The following is an 11,858-nucleotide window of genomic DNA, read 5'->3' on the forward strand; positions in this document are numbered from 1 at the left end:
TACTGTTTCACATGAGCCTCTTCCTGCCTTACCTCATCTAACACTACTGGCATATCCCTTATTCCTTTCTCCCTCGTTTGTTTATTTCTCTTTCCTTTAATTTGTCCCAAAATAGCCACAAAATGCTTACTTCGGAGCTTTTTAAATGCATTTTTACAAACCCAGGACGCTCGCATCTAGGAGAATTGATGGTGACGATTGAGTGCTGTGCCTGCACAAACACTGGGAACTTTGACAGGGCTTAATTAAAGTATAACTACTCCCGGCATGAGTGCAGAAGCTGACTTGGAGAACAAGGGTGACACAGTGGTTAGCACTGCTGCCTCACAGTGCCACAGATCTGAGTTCAATTCTGGATTGGGTCACTGTCTGGAGTTTGCACATTCTCCCCATGTCTGCATGGGTTTTCTCCAGGTGCTCCGGTTTCCTCTGACACTTCAAAGATCATAGAATCATAGAAACCCTACAGTGCAGAAAGAGACCATCTGGCCCATCACGTCTGCACCGACCACAATCCCACCCAGGCCCTATCCCCACATCCCCACATATTTACCCGCTAATCCCTCTGACCTACGCATCTCAGGACGCTAAGGGACAATTTGTGCATGGCCAATCAACCTAACCCGCACATCTTTGGACTGTGGGAGGAAACCGGAGCACCTGGAGGAAACCCACGCAGACACGAGGAGAATGTGTAAACTCCACACACAGACAGTGACCCAAGCCGGGAATCAAACCCATGTCTCTGGAGCTGTGAAGCAACAGTGCTAACCATTGTGCTACCGTGCTGCCCCCAGGGATGCTCGTGTTAGGTTGATTGACCATGATAAATTACCCTTTAATGTCATGGGGATTAGCAGGATAAATACATCAATAGTGGGGAAAATGCTGGAGTCAATTATTGAGGCTGTAATAACTTTGGAAAGCGGTGACAGGATCAGTCCAATTCGGCATGGATTCACGAAAGGGAAATCATGCTTAACAAATCTTCTGTAATTATTTGAGGATGTGATCAGTAGGGTGAATCAGTGGATGTTGTGTATCTGGACAATCAAAAGGCTTATGACAGGGTCCTACACAAGAGATTATTGAGCAAAATTAAAGCTCATGATATTGGGGTTAATGTATTAAGGTGGATAGAGAATTGGTTGGCAGACAGGAAGCAGAGAGCGGAAATAAACAGGTCCTTTTCAGAGTGGCAGGCAGTGACTAGTGGGGTACCACAGCTATTCACAATATACATTAATGATTTGGGCGAAGGATTAAATGCAGTATCTCCAAATTTGCAGATGACACTAAGCTGGGTGGCAGTGTGTGTTGTGAGGAGGATGCTAAGAGGCTGCAGGATGACTTGGACAGGCTGACTGAATGGCAAATGCAATATAATGTGGATAAATTTGAGGTTATCCACTTTGGTGGCAAAAGCAGGAAGGAAGATTATTATCTAAATGGTGCCAGTTTAGAAAAAGGGGAAGTGCAGTGTGACCTTGGGTGTCAGAGTGGAACAGTCGCTGAAGTTTGGCATGCAGAATGAGAGGGGACCTCATAGGAACATACAAAATCCTGATGGGACTGGATGGGCTAGATGCAGGAAGAACGTTCCCGATGTTGGGGATGTTCCAGAACTCGGGGTCACAGTTTAAGAATAAGAACATAAGAAATAGGAGCAGGAGTAGGTCACCTAGCCCTTCGAGCCAGGGGTAAGGCATTCAGGATGGAGATGAGGAAGAACGTCTTCACTCAGAGAGTTGTGAACCTGTGAAATTCTCAACCGCAGAAAGCTGTTGGAGCCAGTTCATTCGATACGTTCAACGCGGAGCTGGACGTGGCCCTTGCGGCTAAAGGGATGGAGGGGTATGGGGAGAAATGGGAGTGGGATACTGCAAGTGCGTGATCAGCCATTCATGTTGAATGGTGATACAAGCTCGAAGGGTCAAATAGTCTATTCCTGCACCTATTTTCTCTGTTTCTAACTATATGGGCTTACGGGGATAGGGCCTGTTGTTGGTGCAGCCTTGATGGGCTGAATGGCCTCCTTCTACACTGTAGGGATTCAGTGACTGGGTGCATTTTAATAAAAGCAGCAAACAAGTTCTCTATCCATTTTTCACATCACTTACACCTGCTAATTGGGCAAAGTCAGTAGGAAGGTTATATGGAACCCGCAGCACAGAAACCAGCCCTTTGACTCTGTAGGCTCTGAGTGTGTACACCACACAAAGGCTTCCTCTCACCCTCCTTCATCTAACCCCACCAGTCTATCGCTCTGTTCCTTTCTCTCTGTATTTATCCAGCTTCTCCGATACATCTATCAACTTTTCAACATTCCACATTCTTACCACGCATCGGGTAAAGATTGGATAAAATGATAATGAGTAGAATGATTGGCTGTGGATAAATCCTTGTGATAACTCTGTCAAACCCGTCATCTGTTTCAGGCCAATTTCTCAGCCAGTGATGCCTTGGGAGCTCAGTCACTGCACCGAGCCACAGTAACAGCACAGGATGAAGCCATCTGCTTCCTGGTCACCGAGCTTGGCGTGAATGTAAATGAGAGAGCCACGGATCTAAAGCTAACGCCTCTGCATTACGCAGCCAAGGTCTGTTGTCAAGTGATCAATGTCAGGAATGGTTACTGAGCAGAATGGGTAAGCTGCCCAGTTTTTGAGGCAGCAGCACTCCTGGGAAGAGCCAAATGGTCTCGGTGAAACTAGGCAATTGTCTCTGTAATGGGCAGAAATGTATTTAACCCCACCCATTAACATAACACAAGACAAGGTATCGAAGCAGGAATAGGCCACCATGCCCTTCAGGCCTGCCCAGCCATTCAGTACGATCGTGGCTAATCTGTGCCAGCCTCAACTCCTTTTCTGTGCTATTTCCCCAGAGTCCTCTATTTCTCTATCTATCAAGTGTTCATCCAGCTCCACTTTAAATACTTAGAATAATCCAATCTCCACCACCTTTTGGGGCAGAGAATTCCAGAGATTCACCACCCTCTGCAAGAAGAAATTTCTACCCATCTCATGACTGGCCCTTTATCTTGTAGCGATGTCCTCTTGTTCAAGACTCTCCCACTAGTGAAAACATCTCACCATCTATCCTGTCAATCCCCCTCAGGATCTTACATGTTTGAATGAGGTTACCCTTCATTCTTCTTAACTCCAAGGAATACAGACCCAGACTGTTTAATCTCCCTGATAGGATAGCCCTCCGATCCCAGAAATTACACTGGGCGGCACTGTGGTTAGCACTGCTCTGGGACCTGGGTTTGGCTCCTGGCTTGGCTCACTGTCTGTGTGGCATTAGCATGTTCTCCCTATGTCTGCATATGTTTCCTCCAAGTGCTCTGGTTTCCTCCCACAGTCCAAAGATATGCGGGTTAGATGCATTGCCCATGCAAAATTTCCCCTCAATGTTCTGTAATGTGTAGGTTAGAGGGATTAGCGGTTTAACTATGCGGGTGTTACAGGGATGGGGCCTAGATGGGATTGTTGTCAGTGCAGACCCGATGGGCCGAATGGCCTCCTTCTGCACTGGTGGGATTTGATGACTTGAAAATGCCTCATTTCTCCTGACTGTCTGCTTTCTGTCTGAATATCCTTTGGACTGCCTCTAAAGGAGATTACTAAAGGATCTGCAAAATCATTTGATAAGACCACAATTAGTGTGACAAATGTATGGTTTCTTTTCTTTGGTTTTATCTGATTCAGGGGAAATGGAGGAGGACGTTATGGCATAGTGGTGATGTAAGCCCAGTAATCAAGAGGCCCAATAATGCTCTGGGTTCATGAGTTCAAATCCCACCATGGCAATAAATAAATCTGGAATTGAAAACCAGTCATCAGTAATGACAACCGTGAAACTATCATTGAGAACCCATCTGGTTCACGAATGCACTAATGACATTTAGCGAAGAAAATGCCACCCTTATTAGGTCTGGCCTGTATGTAATGTGTTTCACTTTTAATTGCCCTCGAGCCACTCAGTTCAAGAGCAGTTGGGAATGGACAACAAATGCTGACCTTGCCAGTCATGCCCACAGCTGAAGAATGGATAAAAAGAGAAAAATAAGTTTCTATAAATAACTGTGGGTAGATTTGTGTCAAGAGCAAAATTAGCTAGCTGTGGTGTCTGTGCGCAATTCTTTCCTCGGCAATTGCTCTGTGGTTATCCAGTCAGTGTGTGGACTGTAAGGCCCTCACCAGCTAACTCAATGTGGATGTCTGATCTGAATCTATTTTTGTTCTTGGTGTCTATCCATGTCTAGCTGCCTATAATACAGCTCATTGTCTGTCTCCATGGAATCCTGCACAGAGCTATTTGACATGAATTCCTCCCATTCAGCCAGTCAAAAAGCCCAATTTTCAACACTTGCTGAATGGTTGGAAAGTCAGGAGATTGGATTTTGTGCCCATTCACTCGCTAGAATATTGGTCTGCTGAGATTCTTCAAATTTGCAGCATCCCTATCTGCCTCAGCATTAAGTTTAAAGTTTATTTATTAATATCACAAGCTTACATTAACACTGCAATGAAGTTACTGTGAAAATCCGACACCTGTTCAATTACACAGAGGGAGAATTTAGCATGGCCAATGCACCTAACCAGCATGTCTTTCGGACTGTGGGAGGAAACCAGAGCACGCAGAGAAAACCCAAGAGACACGGAGAGAGCATGCAGACTCTGCACGGACAGTGACCCAAGCCGGGAATTGAACCCAGGTCCCTGGTACCATGAGGCAGCAGTGCTACCCACTGTACCACCCCGCAAGGGGCTCAGACATAGAGAGACTAGACTTTCTTAACAGCCCACCCCAGTGCACAAAATGGCTGCGTGGTGCTTTGTCAACAGACAGCTTGTATATCTGCAAGAACTGCTGGAAAGACTCAGTTTGGCAGCATCTGTGGAGGGAGACACAGAGTTAATGTTTCGAGCTGGAATGACTTCTTCAAAGCTCCTCAAATCTGACAAAGAGTCATACGGATCCGAAACATTAATTCCGTGACTCTCTCCACAGATGCTGCCAGATCTGCTGAGTGATCCTGGCGCGTTCTGTCTCGATTTCAGATTTCCAGCACCTGCAATATCTACTTTTATTGTTAGCTAATCCATTAACCCATCTGATGCCATAATCCTTCTGATTGCTGTTTTTTACAATGGAGATGATCTAAAATGGATCACTGCCAGTCTTCAAACTATTGGCAGTCAGCAAATCAAGGCTGCTCTTTCTCATGGTGCATTTGTTTGAGACTATTGAAGGAGCATAAGAATCTAGATGATGTTGGATTGACTAGTGGAATACTTGTCAAAGGCAGTGACCAGGATTTTGGTGGGCTGACGGGGGTCTCATCCAAGTGTTGGAGAATCTGTGGTGAACCCCCATGAGTTCCATGGGGAGGCCCAATGGAGTCATTAAACAGCCTAGTAGATATCTCTTGATGGTTGCTATGTATGTAGTTGGAGTGTTATGCCCCCTTAAGAGAGTGGATTAGATGCCCTGGAGTCATGAGCTCCATCGAGGGTGGAGCTTGGGGGATCAATTTGACTTATTGTCATATGTATTGGGATACAATGAAAAGTATTGATTCTTGTACGCTATACAGACAACGCATCCCATTCATGAAGTACACAGGGCAGAAGGAATAGCAGAGGGTGCAGAATATAATGTTACAATTATAGGTAAAGTGAAGAAAAACATCAACTTAATATATGACAGATCCATTCAGAAGTCTGATAGCAGGGAAGAAGCTGTTCTTGAGTTGGTTGGGAAGTATTTTCAGACTTTTGTATCTTTTTCCTGACGGAAGAAGGTGGAAGAGAGTATGTCGGGGGTGAGTGGGGTCCTTAATTGCAACAAAGAAGAACAACAACAAAGAACAACACAGCACAGGAAACAGGCCCTTTGGCCCAACAAGCCCGCGCCGCCATTTTAACATTCAGTGAGTGCCTCACCTACCTTCTTTTACCTATGACTACCTATTACGCTGGCTGCTTTACTGAGGCAGCAGGAAGTGTAGTCAGAGTCAATGGATGGGAGGCCAGTTTGCTCGATGGACGGGGCTATGTTCACAACCCTTTGTGGTTTCTTGTGGTCTTGGTCAGAGCAAGGGCCATACCAAGCTGTAATACAACCAGATAGGATGCTTCCATGGCGCATCTGTAAAAATTGATTTGATTTATTTTTGTCACGTATTGAGGTACAGTGAAAAGTATTGTTCCTTGTGCCCTATACAGACAAAACATTACCATCCATAGAGTACAAAGGGGAGAAGGAATAGCAGAGGGTGCAGAATATAGTGTTACAGTCATAGGGTGTAGAGAAAGATCAGCTTAATATAAGCTAGGTCCAGCCAAAAGTCTGATGGCAGGAGGGAAGAAACTATTCTTGAGTGGGTTGGTACGTGATCTCAGAGTTTTGTATCTTTTTCCCAATGGAAATAGGTGGAAGAGATGATGTCTGGGGTGCGTGAGAGTCGGAGCAGACACATTGCATTTCCTTAGCTTTCTGAGAAAGTAGAGGTGTTGGTGTGCTTTCTTAACTATGGTGTCGGCATGGAGGGTCCGGGACAGGTTGTTCATGATCTGAACACCTAGAAACTTGAAGCTCTCGACCATTTCCACTTGAGGTGGACAGGGGCCTGTCCTTCACTATGTTTCCTAAAGTCTTGGACTGGAAATCAGATTTGGACTAACTGCAACTGTTCAACAAACCGTTCTTTGTTTGAATTATACCGACCTACCTCATGGTCTTTTTTTAGTTTATAATTAGATCCTAAACATAACAGTGGTGACCTGGAACCCTGTGTCAACCCCTTCCCCCAACTTAATTAGAGGAGGTTTGACTACAGCTGGGAGACTGACACGGGTTCTCTCCCATAATCATGTGGTCCCTGCTGCCATTGTTCACGCTACAGCACGCTGCATTAAATTCAGCCCGATTTTGGGAAATTCTACCCGATAAATCTTTTCAATGCCAGTGAGGACGTTATAATATAAAATAAAATTCCCTGTGACACGGGTGACTTGGATTTTCAGAATCCACCTGAAAGGCTTTCACGCGAATCTCATGTGAAGATTTGGTTTGATTTATTATTGTCACATGTATTAACATACAGCGAAAAGTATTGTTTCTTGCGCGCTATACAGACAAAACATACCGTCCGCAGAGAAGGAAAGGAGAGAGTGCAGAATGTAGCATTAAAGTCATAGCTAGGGTGTAGAGAAAGATCAACTTAATGCGAGGTAAGTTCATTCAAAAGTCTGACAGCAGCAGAGAAGAAGCTGTTCTTGAGCAGGACTGCATAATGAGCTGACAGGAATTCCAGCCACCCCTGCCACTGCACTGGAACCCCCGACCCATTTCCCTCAGTTGGAGTTAAGTAGGCAGGCAGGGCTGCTCACCAGCAAGACTCCTGCGGTGAGGAGACAGCCCTACACAAGTGAGCAAAATGGGCTGTGCTTACAATGGGGACATTACCACAGCAACAGAAAACTTTCTGCCACACAGTTTAGAGACAGAAGTGTGCTGAAGGATAGGAACAGAGTTCACTGGAGTTTTACCCAGTGTCAGGATAACATTAAGATAATTGCTGTGGATGCTGGAATCTGAAACATAAACAGACAATGGTGGAAAATTTCTTTCAGCTTTGATAAGGAACCATCCAGACTCGAAACATCAATTCTGTTCTCTCTCCACGTATGCTATCAGACCTGCTGAGATTTTCCAACATTTTCTGGTTTTGTGTGTGGGAGTTCGGTAACATAGCTCTTGGGGAGGAGGGGTTTTCTCTCCAGAGATGAAATTTCTCACTGCTGATGTTAGTCTGTCTGTACTGAAAGTCATAAGCATTCAATTACCAGTGAAACTGATGAGCATTTGATCCTTTATTAAAGGATGGAAGAAAGACACAGTAGTGTCATCTAACTCATTTAAATTTTAATAATGTATGCACTGTACTTAAAATTAGCAATGCCATTTATAGGTTTTTTTTTAGGCTGTCCGTAAACAGCAACTTGCATGGAACATAGAACATAACAGTGCACTACAGGCCCTTCGGCCCTCGATGTTGCGCCGACCTGTGAAACCAATCTAAAGCCCATCTAACCTACACTATTCCAATATCATCCATATATTTATCCAATGACCATTTAAATGCCTTTAATGTTGGCAAATCCACTACTGTTGCAGGCAGGACATTCCACCGTCTTACTACTCTCTGAGTAAAGAACCTACCTCTGTCATCTGTCCTATATTTATCACCCCTCAATTTATAGCTATGTCTCCTCGTGCTAGCCATCTCCATCCGAGAGAAAAAGGTTCATGCTGTCCACCCGATCTAATTTGAAGGAAGAAAGCTGAATAACTTTGTTTGCAGCAAACTTGGTCATCGTAGAATTGCACCAAACCTGTTTGTTTTGCTCTCTTTAAAGGAGGGGCATGCAGGCACCATAGCGACTCTGCTAACATTAGGAGCTGACATACATGCAAGGGATGCCAAAGGTCGCTCTGGTAAGTTCTTTATCTTAACTTACTCAAGGAGCCAAGACCAGTGAGTACCAGACACTGCCATGGCTGAAAAAAAAACAAAGGGTTAAGACCATAAGATAATGAAGTAGAATTAGACCATTCGGCCCATCAAGTCTGCTCCACCATTCGACCATGGCTGCTAAGTTTCTCATTCCCACTCTCCCACCTTTTCTCGTAACCTTTGATCCCCTTAGCAGTCAAGAATCTATCTCTGCCTTAAATGACTTGGCTTCTACAGCCTTCTGCGGCAATGAATTCCACCAATTCACCCTTTGACTGAAGAAATTCTTCCTCAGTTCTAAAGGGTTGTCCCTTTTACTCTGAGGCTGTGTCCTCAGAACCTTGTCTCTGCTACTAATGGAAACACCTTCCTCATGTCCATCCTGTCCAGAGTCGCTCACATTGGCTTCCATGCCCCTCTTTTGCAATTACATCTGCATCCAGGTGTGCTGGAGAAGCAGCAGGCAAGTGTCTGCCTGTGCCCTTGAATCCTTGTGCCACCGGTGGCTAGCAACAGGACTAAAATGCATTGCTGATACAGAAAGCAATATTCTGCTTTGATAAGTTTTCTTTGTCACTGTTATAATTTGGAGTTTATTTCTGCTGCTTTAAAAATGGGGTGCTTCTGCTCAATTAATTATGGTGGATCTAAGCAATCCCAATCGCCAATCAAGAGGTGATTCTGGATTTCATTTTGCTTTCTTTTCGATGAAAAGACAAAACTGCCTCACACCTGAGTAGATAAAGGGGAGTCTGGATTTCCCTCATAGCCTAAAGATGTACGGGTTAGGTTGATTGGCCATGCTTAATTGCCCCTAGTGTCACAGGGATTAGCAGGGTAAATATGTGGGGTTACGGGGATAGGATCTGGGTAGGATTGTTGTCGGTGCTCTTTCTGCACGATAGGGATTCTATTCTATAACAGATAGGTGGAATTACCATCCAGTCTTCCAACTGCACTCTGACCCATCTTTCTGAATGGGGCTTCATTCCTCACTGCGAGGAAAGGAAATGATGTAATGAAGACGCCAGAAGACCCCAGCACGTGGATGCAAGAGGCAGAAAAGTTCTCAAAACTAATACAGCTTTTGTAAGCCTCAGCTGACCAAGGGGACTATATAGGCCTATTCAGAAGTCGAGGAAGTCTCAACTAGGCCATCTTCAACCCATCAGGTGGCTCTGTTGACATTTTTGTGCAATTCCAATGATAAATTAAGTACCTGGAAAAAAAAACATTGCATTTCTCCCATCTTGTTGGCATTTCTTGGGGCAATTTATATTTTTGCGTGAGAGGGTAGGCACATCTCCTATTGGCTTTCCACATGACCAACTCCTGACACAGCCCCGTTTCTCCCCGTGTCGGCGTAGTTTTCCTCCAGGTGCTCCAGTGTCCTCCCACAGTCTGAAAGACTTGCGGGTTAGGTGCTAAATTCTCCCTCAGTGTATCCAAACAGGCACCAGAGTGTGGCAGCTAGGGGACTTTCACTGTAGCTTCATTGCAATGTTAATGTAAACCCAGTTGTGACGCTAATAAATAAACTTTAAACTTTGGAGAAAAGGAAAGGAGAAGTCTGGGGTTGTGAAAAGAGAAAGCTGATTTGGATTTGGTGCATTATATCACAGATTCAGATTCTCCCGCACTTCTTCAAATTGTGAACTCTAACGTTGACCCATTCACCACAGAGTGGGGTGATATTTGAGCAGAATTATGATCATACCCCACAGTGACATCTGACCATGACACTAAACTCTCCTGTGCAATAGTGACTGCTCTAAGAGTGCCATGAGCAATGACAAGTGTCTGTCTTCTTTCTCAAGGGCACCTGGTGATTTTATGACTTATAAAATGAACACTTGGAGAAAAGAATTGAAGTAAGAAACAACATGAAGAGGTTCTAAAAATACAAGAAAATTAAAACACGAACAGAAAAAGAGGAAGGAAATGGGCAGAAGCAAAAGTAGCATTTAGATTTGTACTTGCAGTGTGGTTTTTAAAATATGTTTCTTGAACAAACACAGTGAGAGCACATCCGCCTCAGAATTCAGTAATTGTGGATTCCAGCCCCAATCCAGAGACTTGGGCAGAACGTCTCGAGATTCCATCTTTTAGATGAGATGGTAAACTGAGGCCCTGCCTGCCTGCTCAGATAGACATAGGCAGGAATTTTCCAGACATACATGTCTCGCGCCCGCTGCAAGCGAGGACAGAGAATTTGACACTCAGCCAACTATTCGCTCACTGACCAGAGAATCCCGCTGATGAGAAATGTCTGGAAAATTCTGACCCAAATCTCCCAATGGGACTGTTTGAAAAGGAACAGCAGAGTTTCTCCCCAGAGCCCCGGCCAATATATATCCCTCAAGCGACATCACTAAAGTGGATTGTCTGATCGTGCGTGTCAGTGGCAGCTTTCTCTACCCAAATTAAAAAAGGTACTTCATTGTCTGAAAGTGCTTTGGGATGTCCTGCGGTTGTCCATGGTGCCATATAAGTTCTTTCTTTTACAGCTTTGCACATGGCCTGTGCAGGCCAGCATATCGAATGCATAAAACAGCTTATCGCTGCTGGACTAACTGATTCTACAGATGACAATGGAACACTAGCGAGCCAACTCCTCAAGAAACCCGAAGCACTCAAGATTCTGAATGACATTACAGATTGTGAATAAAAGTTACTTCTTCAGCTCTATCTGCAGTAACTTTCTTTCTAGTTTTTGATGTATGTCATTCTGATGGTATGCGGTCCTGCCTGCTCCATCCCTCCACCAATTCTGTGGCTTCTTGTTTGCCTCTGAACTAAGAAATTGGCCATTTGGTTTTATTCTCCCAGTTGTGGAGCTCCGTTAAGTATAGATTAATGCCACAAAGTATAGATTAAGTATAGATTCAAACATAACACCACACTGGGTGGGTGGAACTAGTAAATTCACCCCTCACTATCCCAATTAAAGGTAACATACTGGTTATGTTACTAGTCTAGTGACATGGATTAGTAGTCCAAAGGCCTGGATTCATGACAGAGGGTCATGAGCTCAAATCCATTCAACAACAGCTGAGTTAAATTCGGTTACGTACCTCTAGAACAAAAACCTAGTATCAGTAATGGTGACCATAAAGCATCAGATTGTCATGAAAACCCATAGAGTCTCACACAGCAAGAGACCCTTTGGCCCACCATTGCCAACTATCATGCTTTTGGTTCCCCTTATTTGGAAGGATACATTGATGGGGTTAAGCGAAGAGAGGTGAAGGGAGACTCATGTGGGACATAAATGCCAGCATAGACCAGTTGGGTCGAGTGGCCGGTTCCTGCATTGTAAATTCTATGC

General features: G+C 44.5%; 1 protein-coding gene across 2 annotated transcripts in view; it reads left to right on the plus strand.

The window, feature by feature from the left end:
- Positions 1-11,218, plus strand: part of ankrd16 (ankyrin repeat domain 16) — a 30,396-nt gene extending 19,178 nt beyond the window's left edge. Inside the window, exons 5-7 of one of the 2 annotated variants that reach the window (XM_080207906.1) lie at positions 2,439-2,600; positions 8,433-8,511; positions 11,038-11,218. In XM_080207906.1, the coding sequence (XP_080064032.1) occupies positions 2,439-2,600; positions 8,433-8,511; positions 11,038-11,198 (402 nt within the window). In that variant the 3' untranslated portion in view covers positions 11,199-11,218. The other variant, XM_080207907.1, reaches the window with a different exon arrangement.
- Positions 11,219-11,858: the final 640 nt, after the last annotated feature.

The sequence above is a fragment of the Carcharhinus amblyrhynchos genome, chromosome 19, assembly GCF_965287045.1.
Source record: "Carcharhinus amblyrhynchos chromosome 19, sCarAmb.v2.hapA, whole genome shotgun sequence".
NCBI lineage: Eukaryota > Metazoa > Chordata > Chondrichthyes > Carcharhiniformes > Carcharhinidae > Carcharhinus > Carcharhinus amblyrhynchos.